The sequence below is a fragment of the Triticum aestivum genome, chromosome 6B (assembly GCF_018294505.1).
Source record: "Triticum aestivum cultivar Chinese Spring chromosome 6B, IWGSC CS RefSeq v2.1, whole genome shotgun sequence".
NCBI lineage: Eukaryota > Viridiplantae > Streptophyta > Magnoliopsida > Poales > Poaceae > Triticum > Triticum aestivum.
Window position 1 is genome coordinate 581,596,905 of NC_057810.1, and position 12,878 is coordinate 581,609,782.

The 12,878-nt window shown below is 47.6% G+C and overlaps 1 protein-coding gene across 1 annotated transcript; it reads left to right on the forward strand.

Annotated features, from left to right (window-relative positions):
* The first annotated feature begins 799 nt into the window (after positions 1-799).
* Positions 800-5,526, forward strand: LOC123134482 (uncharacterized). Its single transcript, XM_044553735.1, has 2 exons — positions 800-3,397; positions 3,474-5,526. The coding sequence occupies exons 1-2, from the start codon at positions 3,311-3,313 to the stop codon at positions 3,888-3,890; spliced, it is 504 nt and encodes a 167-aa protein (XP_044409670.1). The 5' UTR covers positions 800-3,310; the 3' UTR covers positions 3,891-5,526.
* Positions 5,527-12,878: the final 7,352 nt, after the last annotated feature.

Consider the following 12,878-nt stretch of genomic DNA (forward strand, 5'->3'; position numbering starts at 1 on the left):
TGTTCTGAACAACTCAGAACACATAAATTTATAAACGTGGGAATAGGAAAAAAAATGCAAGATTTGAATGCCACAACACGTATGTTGAAAAATGGGACTGGCAATACATAAGGTGCTCGGAAAAAAATCAGTGCAAATCGATTGTGGGCACCCTACTTCCTCCTCTAGCCCAACCTGTTCTTCGTCCTCCAGATCTTCCTGCACCCCAAACCTCTCACCTGCACAGGTCAAACTGCCTCTCGTATCCGCCTCGCTGTAACACCTTATGTTTTGTAAAATTGTTTACTTAATTTTAAGTGATTGAAACAATTGGACCAATTAAATTTTTTGGATCTTCATTTGCTTTTTATTGGATTTTATTTGCATTACTTCTTGTGATTGCTCCAAATTAATACTTTCTGCCCATTGAGCTGAAACATTGCCCAATGATCATGCCATATGTTTAGCTCATAAAAATATTTTACTTACAAAATTCACTATTCAAAAAGTATTTATTATATTTTCACAAAAAGTATTTATTATATTTTCACAAAGAGTATTTGTTATATTTTCCTTTTCAAAAATCCCAAAATGAAGGTTTGAACTATAAGTATTTATTTTTACATATGATATGGTTATTAAAATAATTTTTTAAGTTCTACTATATATAAGACCACTATTTCAAATTTGGAAAGTATTTAAATCCCTTTTTAAATTATTTTTTTGAAAGGCTAGAAATGGCAAGTAAACAAGAATAATTACTTTTCTGTTTCAAAATTATTTGAGGAAATTTAGAGAGACTCAAAGGACATATATGTGAGTTTCACCACATGATTATGTTCATCATCTTGATCAAAACTTCCAAAAACATTTTCTGGACATTTCAAGTATTTGAAATATTTTCATGGGAAATATTCACAAATAAATCTAAGTCACATTTCCCCTAAATGATGATCTTGCCAAGCTTCATTTGATTCCAAATTGTTTAGCTTGGTCAGATCATCTATATTCAGTCCTGCCCTGTTTGAACTTAAAAAAATCAATTCAAACCAAACTCAATTTGGATCAAACTTCCTTGAGAGCATCTATCTCTCATTCCATCTAGTTTTCATAAGGAAATGGCCTAGCTATATCATCTCTTCCAAACTCCATTTCTACTCAAAACTTGATTTGAATGAATCAAACTTCAAGTAAATGCAATCAAAACTTTGAGCCAAATGACTTGCCGAGCTCCCCTTTGTCGGTTTCGGGGTGGGCCACGCGGGGCGGACCATGATGCATAAACGAAAGGCTCCAGAAGACATCGTGCACTCCAAGACGCTAGACTTATCAAATACTTGGTTTCCTCGTACATAGCCATCCAGGATGTTGTAACCCTAGACCGCCCCTCGGTATTTATATAAATCGAGAGCTAGGGCTCATAAAGGACATGACGATCTCATGGTAGAAAATCTGTACTTTGTATCAATCCAACGCAATAAACGCAAGCAAGACGTAGGGTGTATATCTTTGAAGAGCCCAAACCCGGGTGTCGGTGTCAAAACCGGCAATCTCGGGTAGAGGGGCCCAAGCTGTGCGTGTAAGGGTTCATGGTAACAATGGACAAAGGACACAGTGTTTACCCAGGTTCGGGCCCTCTTAATGGAGGTAAAACCCTACTCCCGCTTGATCATATTCGAAGGGTATAGGGGTTACAAGAATTGATCTACCTCGAGATCGTATTGGCTAACCTTAGCTCGGCTAGCCTAGTAATGTTATGATCCTGCCTTCGATCTAACCGTCCGGTTTATATAGACACCAGAGGGGCTTAGGGTTGTACAAAGTCGGTTTAACAGAAAGGAAATAGCATATCCAGACACCTAACTTGCCATCCACGTATACGGGAGTCCCTACCGGACATGAGAGGTGGTCTTCTGCCTTGTATCTTGATGGCCCATCAGTCCAGCCCATATCCAATAGGCTGGATGCCCAAGGACCCCTTAGTCCAGGACTCCCTCAGTAGCCCCTGAACCAGTCTTCAATGACGACATGTTCGGCGTGCAGATTATCTTCGGCATTGCGAGGCAGGTTCCTTGAATAATACATGTCAGCTTTCCACCGTAAGAGAATTGTATCCGTCTTTTCATAATTAACACAACCCTTAGCCACGAAGGCAGGATATATAAAATAAGAATAGTGTATTTTACTGACAACTTTTTTTGGCGAAGCGTCATACTTGACCCTTCGACGTTTTGAACCATTTTCACACTCCGCGTTCCATGTTTCGAGGCCAAGACCCATTGGCCCGTCTTGTCAAAACAGAGATCGTGCCCACTTAATACGTGATTGCTCATCAATAGAATTTTGGTAATCCAACCGTTTACGACACACACTTTCATTGGGAATAGGCGAGTTTCAAGGCGCAAGTGGGGGGACGGTTGGCATTTTTACTGCCTATAAGAGGGCAATGGATTTCTCCTTTCTTCCTCACGCCTTCCAGTCTCCTCTGCCTTCCAATCTCCCAAGCTCTCAGTGCCCGAAAAGTTTCCGTCTTCCTCACCACCACCACCTCCTCCGACCATGGCTGGATCTGGTCCAAAGGCAAGTGGGAGGCCTCCTCCATCACGGAGAAGGAGATAAAGGATCTCCGGAGTGCAGGATACCTTGCTACCACCATCGCGCACAGGCTCCCCCCAAGGGCCAGATCATTCCCACTCCAGAGCCCGGCGAAAGGGTCGTCTTCCTTCCCCATTTTCCTTAGAAGGTTAGGTTTTCCATTCCACCCATTCGTTCGCGGCCTTATGTTCTACTACAGGCTAGATTTCCATGATCTAGCCCCAAACCCTTTCCTCCACATCTCGGCGTTTATCGTCGTGTGTGAGGCTCTTCTCCGCATTCACCCACACTTCGGCCTGTGGCTGAAAGTCTCCAATGTGAAGCCGAAGGTGGTTGACGGGCAACACACGGACTGCGGCGGGGTCATGATTAGCAAGCTGCCCAACGCCACATGGCCCAAGGGGGCCTTCGTCGAGACTGTCAAGATCTGGCAACAAGAGTGGTTTTATATCACTGAGCCGCGCCACAGCAAGTGGGCGGCGATTCCAGAGTTCAAATCCGGCCCCCCCATGAGGCTCATCTCCTGGACCGCGAAGGGCCTTGACTGGGGGTCTCAGACGGAGGTGCAAACGTGTATCACCAACGTACTAAGCAAAAACGTTGGTCTAACCAACATAGTGCAGATTATGCTCTTCCGCTGCATACTCCCCTGTCAGCGCCGGACTTCCCCCATGTGGGAGTTCATCCGGAGGAGCTGCGGACTCTGCAACATTTCCTCGGCACGACGCACAAGGGAATGTGGAAGCTACTCTTCAAGGCGCAGAAGAGATGGCCCATGGAGACCGAAGACGTCGGCCTCGATGCCAAGAATTTGGCCACTCTGGTAAGTGTTTGGTTTTCCAAAGATATATCTGGTTTATGTATTCGATCAATAAATTTATCAGCCCATCTTTCTGCAGGGCTGGACCAACAAGTTGGAGCGGATTAAGAGTCTGACTCCGTTGCCTGAAGATCCAGTCACTCCTCAGCTGGAGGAGATGCTGGTCCCAACGCCCTATCAGCCGCCGGAGAAGAAGACCAAGAAGAAGGGCAAAGGGCCCAAGGACGGTTCCCTCCGCAAAGGTCCTTCGGACGCAGTGTTCGGAGAGAACGAGGACGTCTTCTCTCACAAGGAAGACGAAGATGAAGAGGAGGAGGAGGAGGAAGTGGAGAGCGATTCCCGGCGCAAGATGAGGAGGAAGAAGAGGACAACCTCCAAGAATCCGGAGGGAGCAATGCCGAAGAGGGAGAAGATAACCCTCTCGGATAGTTTGGACTCAGAGTCCAAACACAGCCCGAAGAGGGCCCCAAGGGAGAAGCCCCTGGCCGACACGTAAGTGTTGAAACCTTACTTGTTCAATTTTCGCTTAATCTGCACCTGTTATATGAATCATATCTTTGTTTGCCTTTTTAGCCCTCCACGCGAGATCCTAATTCCCTCCTCTTTGGAGGGGAACTCTCTGCCACCTGAAGACGCGGAGAATGACGGACCATCGCGTGCCTTCTCCCCCTGCCATGGAGGACACCGATGTGTCGTCTCAAAGGACATCTCCTGGCCGAGGAGGAGCGTACGAGGCCGTCCAAAAGGCGCCCGAGGATAACACCTCGGATGCCGTAGAGCGGGGCACGGCGACCCCCATGACCACCGGAGGTGGGGGGCCTCAGCAGTTCGGGCCCTCGCCGAACACCGTCCCCGAGACCAATACGGCTCCGGGTTCGGACCAACACCCCCTTCGACAGAGGGGGGAGGAGCAGCAGCTCCATCGGCGACCTCTGTCAATCCGGAGGCCGCTGATACTCTGTAGGAAGCACTGCAACATGCTTCCATCATGGAGGAACACCGCACCTTGATGGGTGCGGTTATGGAAAAGATTCGGTCCGCAAAGAGCGGACTGACCGAAGCCTTGAACAGCCTACTGACGGGCTTTGAGGGTATGCAATGTAATTCTCTTGCAAATTTTTATATATATGTGCAAGGATGAACCTATGCATAGATAGTAGCCCATGAGACTCTGTCCGGATTAGAACGATCTGGACAAAGGATAAAAAACAAGTTGATAATTTTATGTACTATCTTGTTCGACATGCTTCTATGCTGGCGGCTGCTGCCCAGGCCGCAGAGGTTTCCGAGCTCAATCGGAAGCTTCGGCTAGCCGATGAGGAACTCGACCGTGTCAATAAGCGGTTTGACAAAACCCAAGGTATGCGACACTATTACATACCCGAAGTGATATGTGTGTGAATTCTTTAAATTTACTAAATGTTATGACTATACTCACAGCTGGCGCAGCCGAGGTCGAGTCCCTCAAGAGCGCCCTCGCCCAAGCCAAGAAGGAGGCGGAGGTGAGCAAGGTGGTTGCTGACAAAGGGGCCAAGGATTTGGAGGTGGAACGAACCGCCCGTGAACAACACAAGGCGCGGTGGGCGAGGTCGAATAGGAGCTCAAGGACGTTATCGCTAAATGCGAGTCCTTAGAGCAGAAGAGTTCGGAACAGGCCTTCGAGCTCACCAAAGCTCTTGAGAGCATGAAGGAAGCTCGTGTTGAAGCCCAGGGCACTCGCCAGGAGATCCAAGAGGCGAGACAGATAGCGGCTGGTAAGGCCTTTCTCATGTAGAGTAAATTTACAAGAAAGAGATACATTTTGCTGACCCGGGTTTGGCGTTCTCCAGGCACATTTGCGGATCTGTCGAGGAGTATTGCTGACGCCGCCGAGTTCTTCCACGCCGAAGAGGGGAGCTCAACGAAGAAGCTATTCTGGTCGCAGTACCTTGCACCAAAGTATCCGGCGCCCCTCAGCGATCAGCTGAAGCAGCTAACGGAGTTGCATAGGGTGGCCCGACTAGCCATGAAAGACGTGATAGTCCGTCTTTGGCCAGCCGAGCCCATACCCAGCAGCTACTTTGGACTTGTGAAGCGGCTGGTCAAGGCGCGTGTTGCTCAAAACGCTTTTGGAGCCCCGGTTCTAAGTTGTAAAGCATGCCGCACCGGACGAGGGAGTAATCATCAGCACGAGACTGCCAAGCGTTCACAACGTCTTGGTTCTCTGGGGTGGGAGCTTCACCTAGCAGTGCTTCTAAGACATAATCTTTCTTTGCAGCTATGAGGATGATCCTTAGGTTCCGGACACAGTCCGTATAGTTGCTGCCATCATCTTTCAGCTTGGTTTTCTCTAGGAACGCGTTGAAGTTGAGGTGGATATGAGCGTTGGCCATTTGATCTACAAGACATATTTGCAAAGGCTTTTAGACTAAGTTCATGATAATTAAGTTCATCTAATCAAATTATTTAATGAACTCCCACTTAGATTAGACATCCCTCTAGTCATCTAAGTGATACATGATCCGAGTCGACTAGGCCGTGTCCGATCATCACGTGAGACGGACTAGTCATCATCGGTGAACATCTTCATGTTGATCGTATCTTCCATACGACTCATGTTCGAACTTTCGGTCTCTTGTGTTCCAAGGCCATGTCTGTACATGCTAGACTCGTCAAGTTAACCTAAGTGTTTTGCATGTGTAAATCTGTCTTACACCCGTTGTATGTGAACGTTAGAATCTATCACACCCGATCATCACGTGGTGCTTCAAAACGACGAACTTTCGCAACGGTGCACAGTTAGGGGGAACACTTTCTTGAAATTATTATGAGGGATCATCTTATTTACTGCTGTCGTTCTAAGTAAACAAGATGCATAAATATAATAAACATCACATGCAATTAAACAGTGACATGATATGGCCAATATCATATAGCTCCTTTGATCTCCATCTTCGGGGCTCCATGATCATCTTCGTCACCGGCATGACACCATGATCTCCATCATCATGATCTCCATCATCGTGTCTCCATGAAGTTGCTCGCCAACTATTACTTCTACTACTATGGCTAACGGTTTAGCAATAAAGTAAAGTAATTACATGGCGTTAAATCATTGACACGCAGGTCATACAATAATTAAGACAACTCCTATGGCTCCTACCGGTTGTCATACTCATCGACATGCAAGTCGTGATTCCTATTACAAGAACATGATCTCATACATCACATATATCATTCATCATTCATCACAACTTTTGGCCATATCACATCACAAATCATATGCTGCAAAAACAAGTTAGACGTCCTCTAATTGTTGTTGCATGTTTTACGTGGCTGCAATAGGGTTCTAGCAAGAACATTTTCTTACCTACGTAAAAGCCACAACGCGATTTGTCAACTTCTATTTACCCTTCATAAGGACCCTTTTCATCGAATCCGCTCCAACTAAAGTGGGAGAGGCAGACACCCGCTAGCCACCTTATGCAACTAGTGCATGTCAGTCGTGGAACCTGTCTCACGTAAGCGTACGTGTAAGGTCGGTCCGGACCGCTTCATCCCACAATACCACTGAAGCAAAATAAGACTAGTAGTGGCAAGAAAGTTGACAACATCTACGCCCACAACAAAATTGTGTTCTATTCGTGCAAAGAGAACTACGCATAGACCTAGCTCATGATGCCACTGTTGGGGAACGTTGCAGAAAATAAAAAATTTCCTATGGTTTCACCACGATCAACCTATGAGTTCATCTAGCAACGAGAGAGAGGAGTGCATCTACATACCCTTGTAGATCGAGCGGAAGCGTTCAAGGGAACGGGGTTGAGGGAGTCGTACTCGTCGTGATCCAAATCACCGGAGATCCTAGCGCCGAACGGACAGCACCTCCGCGTTCAACACCCGTACGGTCAGGGAGACGTCTCCTCCTTCTTGATCCAGCAAGGGGAAAGGAGAGGTTTATGAAGATCCAGCAGCACGACGACGTGGTGGTGGATGCAGCAGCGATCTCGGCAGGGCTTCGCCAAGCGTCTTTGAGAGGTAGAGGTGTAGCAGAGGGAGAGGGAGGCGCCAAGAGCATAGGTCCGGCTGCCCTCCCTCCCCCCTCTTTATATAGGGCCCCTAGGGGGGGGGGACGGCCCTAGTATATGCAATCTCCTAGGGGGGCGGCGGCCAAGGGGGTAGCTTGCCCCCCAAGGCAAGTGGAGGCGCCCCCCACCCCTAGGGTTTCCAACCCTAGGCGTAGGGGGGGCCAAGGGGGGGCGCGCACCAGCCCACCAGGGGCTGGTTCCCCTCCCACTTCAGCCCATGGGGCCCTCCGGGATGGGTGGCCCCACCCGGTGGACCCCCCGGGACCCTTCCGGTGGTCCCGGTACAATACCGGTGACCCCCAAAACTTTCCCGATGGCCGAAACCTAACTTCCAATATATAATTGTTTACCTCCGGACCATTCTGGAACTCCTCGTGACGTACGGGATCTCATCCGGGACTCCGAACAACTTTTGGTTTACTGCATACTCATATCTCTACAACCCTAGTGTCACCGAACCTTAAGTGTGTAGACCCTACGGGTTCGGGAGACATGCAGACATGACCGAGACGCCTCTCCGGTCAATAACCAACAGCGGGATCTGGATACCCATGTTGGCTCCCACATGCTCCTCGATGATCTCATCGGATGAACCATGATGTCGAGGATTTAAGCAACCCCGTATACAATTCCCTTTGTCAATCGGTACGTTACATGCCCGAGACTCGATCGTTGGTATCCCAATACCTCGTTTAATCTTGTTACCGGCAAGTCACTTTACTCGTACCGTAATGCATGATCCCGTGACCATACACTTGGTCACATTGAGCTCATTATGATGATGCATTACCGAGTGGGCCCAGAGATACCTCTCGGTCATACGGAGTGACAAATCCCACTCTCGATTCGTGCCAACCCAACAGACACTTTCGGAGATACCCGTAGTGTACCTTTATAGTCACCCAGTTACGTTGTGACGTTTGGCACACCCAAAGCACTCCTACGGTATCCGAGAGTTGCACAATCTCATGGTCTAAGGAAATGATACTTGACATTTGGAAAAGCTCTAGCTAAACGAACTACACGATCTTTGAGCTATGCTTAGGATTGGGTCTTGTCCATCACATCATTCTCCTAATGATTGATCCCGTTATCAATGACATCCAATGTCCATAGTCAGGAAACCATGACTATCTGTTGATCGACGAGCTAGTCAACTAGAGGCTCACTAGGGACATGTTGTGGTCTATGTATTCACACGTGTACTACAATTTCTGAATAATACAATTCTAGCATGAATAACAGATAATTATCATGAACAAAGAAATATAATAATAACCATTTTATTATTGCCTCTAGGGCATATTTCCAACACGGACAAGCTCACCATGGGTTAAACTTTGGGGCGACAGGCTCTACAATGTAGACGTCCCTTAGTGCGCGCTTGCGCTCCCTTTTGGGGATGTGAGTGACATAGATCATGTTCACTGTCTTCACCTCAGGGGGAAACTGCTTCTGACCCTTTGTGTTCGGATGACGGGGCTCATCATGGTCTTCACTTGGAGGTCCCTTTCCCTTGTGTTCAGTATTTATCTTACCGGCCTGTTTAAAAAGCCAACAATTCCTGTTGGTGTGGTCAGTAGGCTTATCGAGCGTGCCATGAATCTGACAGGGCCGCTCAAGGATTTTATTCAAGCTGGATGGACCATCCATGTTGCCTTTGAAAGGTTTCTTCCGCTGAGTAGATTTAGAACCGCTGAATCCGGCATTGATTATCGTATCATCTGCGTTGTCATTGTTGCTCCGACGCTTGTTTTTATTGCGGCGAGGTTTACCATTGCCATCCCTGGCCTTCGAAGTGTCGGGGTTGCTCGAGCTTTTGCTTCTACGAGCCAACCAGCTATCCTCACCCGCACAGAAGTGGGTCATAAGTGCAGTTAAGGCTGCCATGGTCTTCGTCTTTTCCCGCCCGAGGTGTCGGGCGAGCCATTCATCCCGGACACTGTGTTTGGAGGCCGCTAAGGCTTTGGCGTTTGGACAATCCATGATCTGGTTCTTTTTGATTAGGAACCGATTCCAACGCTTGCGAGCTGATTCGCCTAGTTGCTGGATTATGTGACTCAAGTCATCAGCATCCGGTGGCCGGACATAAGTGCCTTGAAAGTTGGCCCAAAAAGCATCTTCCAAATCTTCCTAGGTTCCGATGGATTTTTCTGGGAGGCTGTTCAGCCAGTGTAGTGCTAGTCTTGTCAGCTTTAGAGGAAAATAATTAATGGCATGGAGGTCTTCTCCTCGAGCCATGTGAATGTGGAGAAGAAAATCTTCAATCCAGATGGCTGGATCCATCGTTCCATCATACTGTTCGATGTTTACGGGTTTAAACCCTTCCAGCAATTGGTGCTGCATTACCTCATCGGTGAAGCATAAAGGGTGTACATCCCCTCTATATCGCACAATATCACGGCGGAGGTCGGACGACATCTGAGTTCGGTTCTGATCTGAATATAATTATGGTCGTCACACCGGGCTTCGTAGCCGTTGTCTCGCGCTGGGGCACGGCCTCTTGATCCGTAGATTGATCTAGTCTGGCCAGCTTTATTGTCTAGGTCATGTTGTAAGTCATATGTGTATCCCGCAATTGCTGTCTCCCTGCCTCTTCGGGGAGGGGTGTGAGCTAGTGTTCGACTTGATATGTCGCTTTATCCCGTCCACGCAGTGGTCGGTCTGGTTGATCTGCCTGATTGTATTTCGATGGTATTGGCTCAAGGGCTTCGTCGTTGAATTGTGGCAGCAACTTGCGCTTGGGGTAACTTTTTCTAGGTCACTCGTGGCCGTACTTCTCGGCGGCCAGGACCTTAGTCCACCTTTCCTTGAGTGTATCTTGTTCAGCTTTGAGCTGTTGTTGTTTCTTTTTCAGGCTCCGCACTGTGGCAATGAGCTGTCACTTGAAGCGTTGTTGCTCGAGGGATTCCTCTGGGATGATATAGTTGTTATCTTCCGAATCTTCATGATCGGCGTGTTTGGGACTATACTGACCCTCTTCCCTTTCGGATGTGGGCTCGACGGGGTATTCGGGATCTTCGACATCATCCGGAGTCTCGTTGTATCTTGTGCCAATATTACTATCCTTCGCCCGACGCGATCGTGAACGGCTCTGCTGACGTTGGTGCTTTGGTGGTTTATCGACGCGCTTGTCCTCATCGGGGTTCTAATTATCCTCGTCGTCCTTTTTATCAGGAGTGTCCACCATGTATACATCATAGGTTGACATGGACGTCCAATGCCCTGTGGTGGGCGGGACTTGGCTAGGTTCGGCGTTGGCATCGTTGTCCATACCGTCGATGTCTTCGGATGCGTAGTCCAGCATGTCGGTTAAATCCTTGAAAGTGGCTATCAATTGGGTGGTGGGTGGGCATAAAATTCCCCGCTATCAGCCCCAACCCGAGCTGGGTATAGTTTGGAGGAAAAACCTCCATGATGGCGAGAGACTGCATTAATCCCAATGCGTCATCTAGGAGCAAAAGCTGATAGGAAACTGTGGGTCTGCTGGGCTGAGTTCGGCATGAGGCACCTGTTCGGACCCGATGAGCGCAGACCTTGACAGTTCGGAGTTATCATCCAGAGGCTAGTCCAAGATTGCATCTGGGTCTTCGCTCAGGAGCTCCATGAGGGGGAGAGTCTGGCGGGGCTAACGCTCCTGTCTTCGGACGATACGACCCGCCTCGGATCTAAGGCCGGGGCATGTGTGAGTGTTGACCCTTGAACATGATCTAACGTGGGATCCGAAGAGCCTTGTTCATGGGGGCACAGAGCAGCAGCCGAGGCCGCGAACCCCTCGAAGATTAGATCTCCTCGGATGTCAGCGATGTAGTTCAGGTTTCCAAACCTGATCTGGGGGCCGGGGGCGTAACTGTCGACGTACTCGAGACGGCCGATCGAGTTGGCACGAAGCACGAAGCCACTGAACACAAAGACATGTCTGGGGAGAAAGGTTTCCATGGATGCGGCATCATTGTTGATGAGGAGGCGAGCCATCCATCCTTCTGCCGATGATACAGCGGAGCTCTCAATGAAAGCGCCAATATCAGTGTCAAAACCAACAGATCTCGGGTAGAGGGGCCCAAGTTGTGCGTCTAAGGGTTGATAGTAACAATGGACAAAGGACACAGTGTTTACCCAGGTTTGGGCCCTCTTAATGGAGGTAAAACCCTACTCTTGCTTGATCATATTCGAATGGTATAGGGGTTACAAGAGTTGATCTACCTCAAGATCGTATTGGCTAACCCTAGCTCGGCTAGCCTAGTAACGTTATGATCCTGCCTTTGATCTAACCCTCCGGTTCATATAGACACCGGAGGGGCTTAGGGTTGTACGAAGTCGGTTCAATAGAAAGGAAATAGCATATCCGGACACCTAAACTTGCCATCCACGTATACGGGAGTCCCTAACGGACACGAGAGGTGGTCTTCTGCCTTATGTCTTGACGGTCCATCAGTCTGACCCATATCCAATAGGCCGGATGCACATATACTGAAGTAGATTGCCAAGTGTTTCAAAGAGATAATCATAACATCTTTAACACCAAGGATATGATCACCTTTAATAAGCTTGTCAAGATTTCGCATGCCCACATGACCTAATAGTCTATGCCACAACGAGCCTTTAGAAGATTTAGCAATTAAGCAAGTTCTAGGTTGAGCCTTTTTAGTGAAATCAACAATGTATAGATCACCTCTACGTATACCGGTAAAGACCATATTATGATTATCTCTTTGAAACACTTGGCAATCTACTTCAGTAAATAGGACAATGAAACCGAAATCGGCTAGTCTAGATACAGAAAGTAAATTATAGCCAAGAGATTCAACGAGCATAACATTTTGTATGGAGCTGTCATGTGAGATGGCTACCTTACCGAGGCCAACCACCTTACCCTTTGAGTTATCACAAAAAGTGACATACTTTCGAGGGTCATTGTTTTCAGCAAGCTCATGAAACATATCATTGTCTCCGGTCATGTGATCGGTACATCCACTATCAAGAACCCATTCCTTTCCTCCAGCCATGTAGCCATGAAGGTTAGCCATAAGACCAAAGTGTCTCATAGACTCATCAAGATCATAGTCACTATCATCATCCTCATTATAGTATCCATGTTCAACATCATCTTGTGATTGATCATTTCCTAGAGAGAGTGATTCATTAGTTTTGTGATCATGACAATGTGCATCTCTATGAATTCTAATGACTTCGAAAATGATGTTGCTAATGATTCCAATATCTCCTTTGGCACAAATACGGTCACAAAGCTTAAATAGACAATCACTAAACTTAGGATCATTAGGACTCATCTTATTTAAAGCAATGGACTTGTGAAAAATCTCATCTAAGTTTTTCAAGGAATAGTCTGGAAATCGTTCCTCAAGAAATCTCCATATAGTGTAAGCACATTCAAGAGTTGGCAAGCAAGCAATCAA

Excerpts from the sequence above, each read along its gene's own strand:
- LOC123134482 (XM_044553735.1), top strand. The coding sequence starts at position 3,311 with ATGTGGAAGCTACTCTTCAAGGCGCAGAAGAGATGGCCCATGGAGACC. Across the intron at positions 3,398-3,473 it reads CCAAGAATTTGGCCACTCTG|GGCTGGACCAACAAGTTGGA; the intron begins GTAAGTGTTTGG and ends ATCTTTCTGCAG.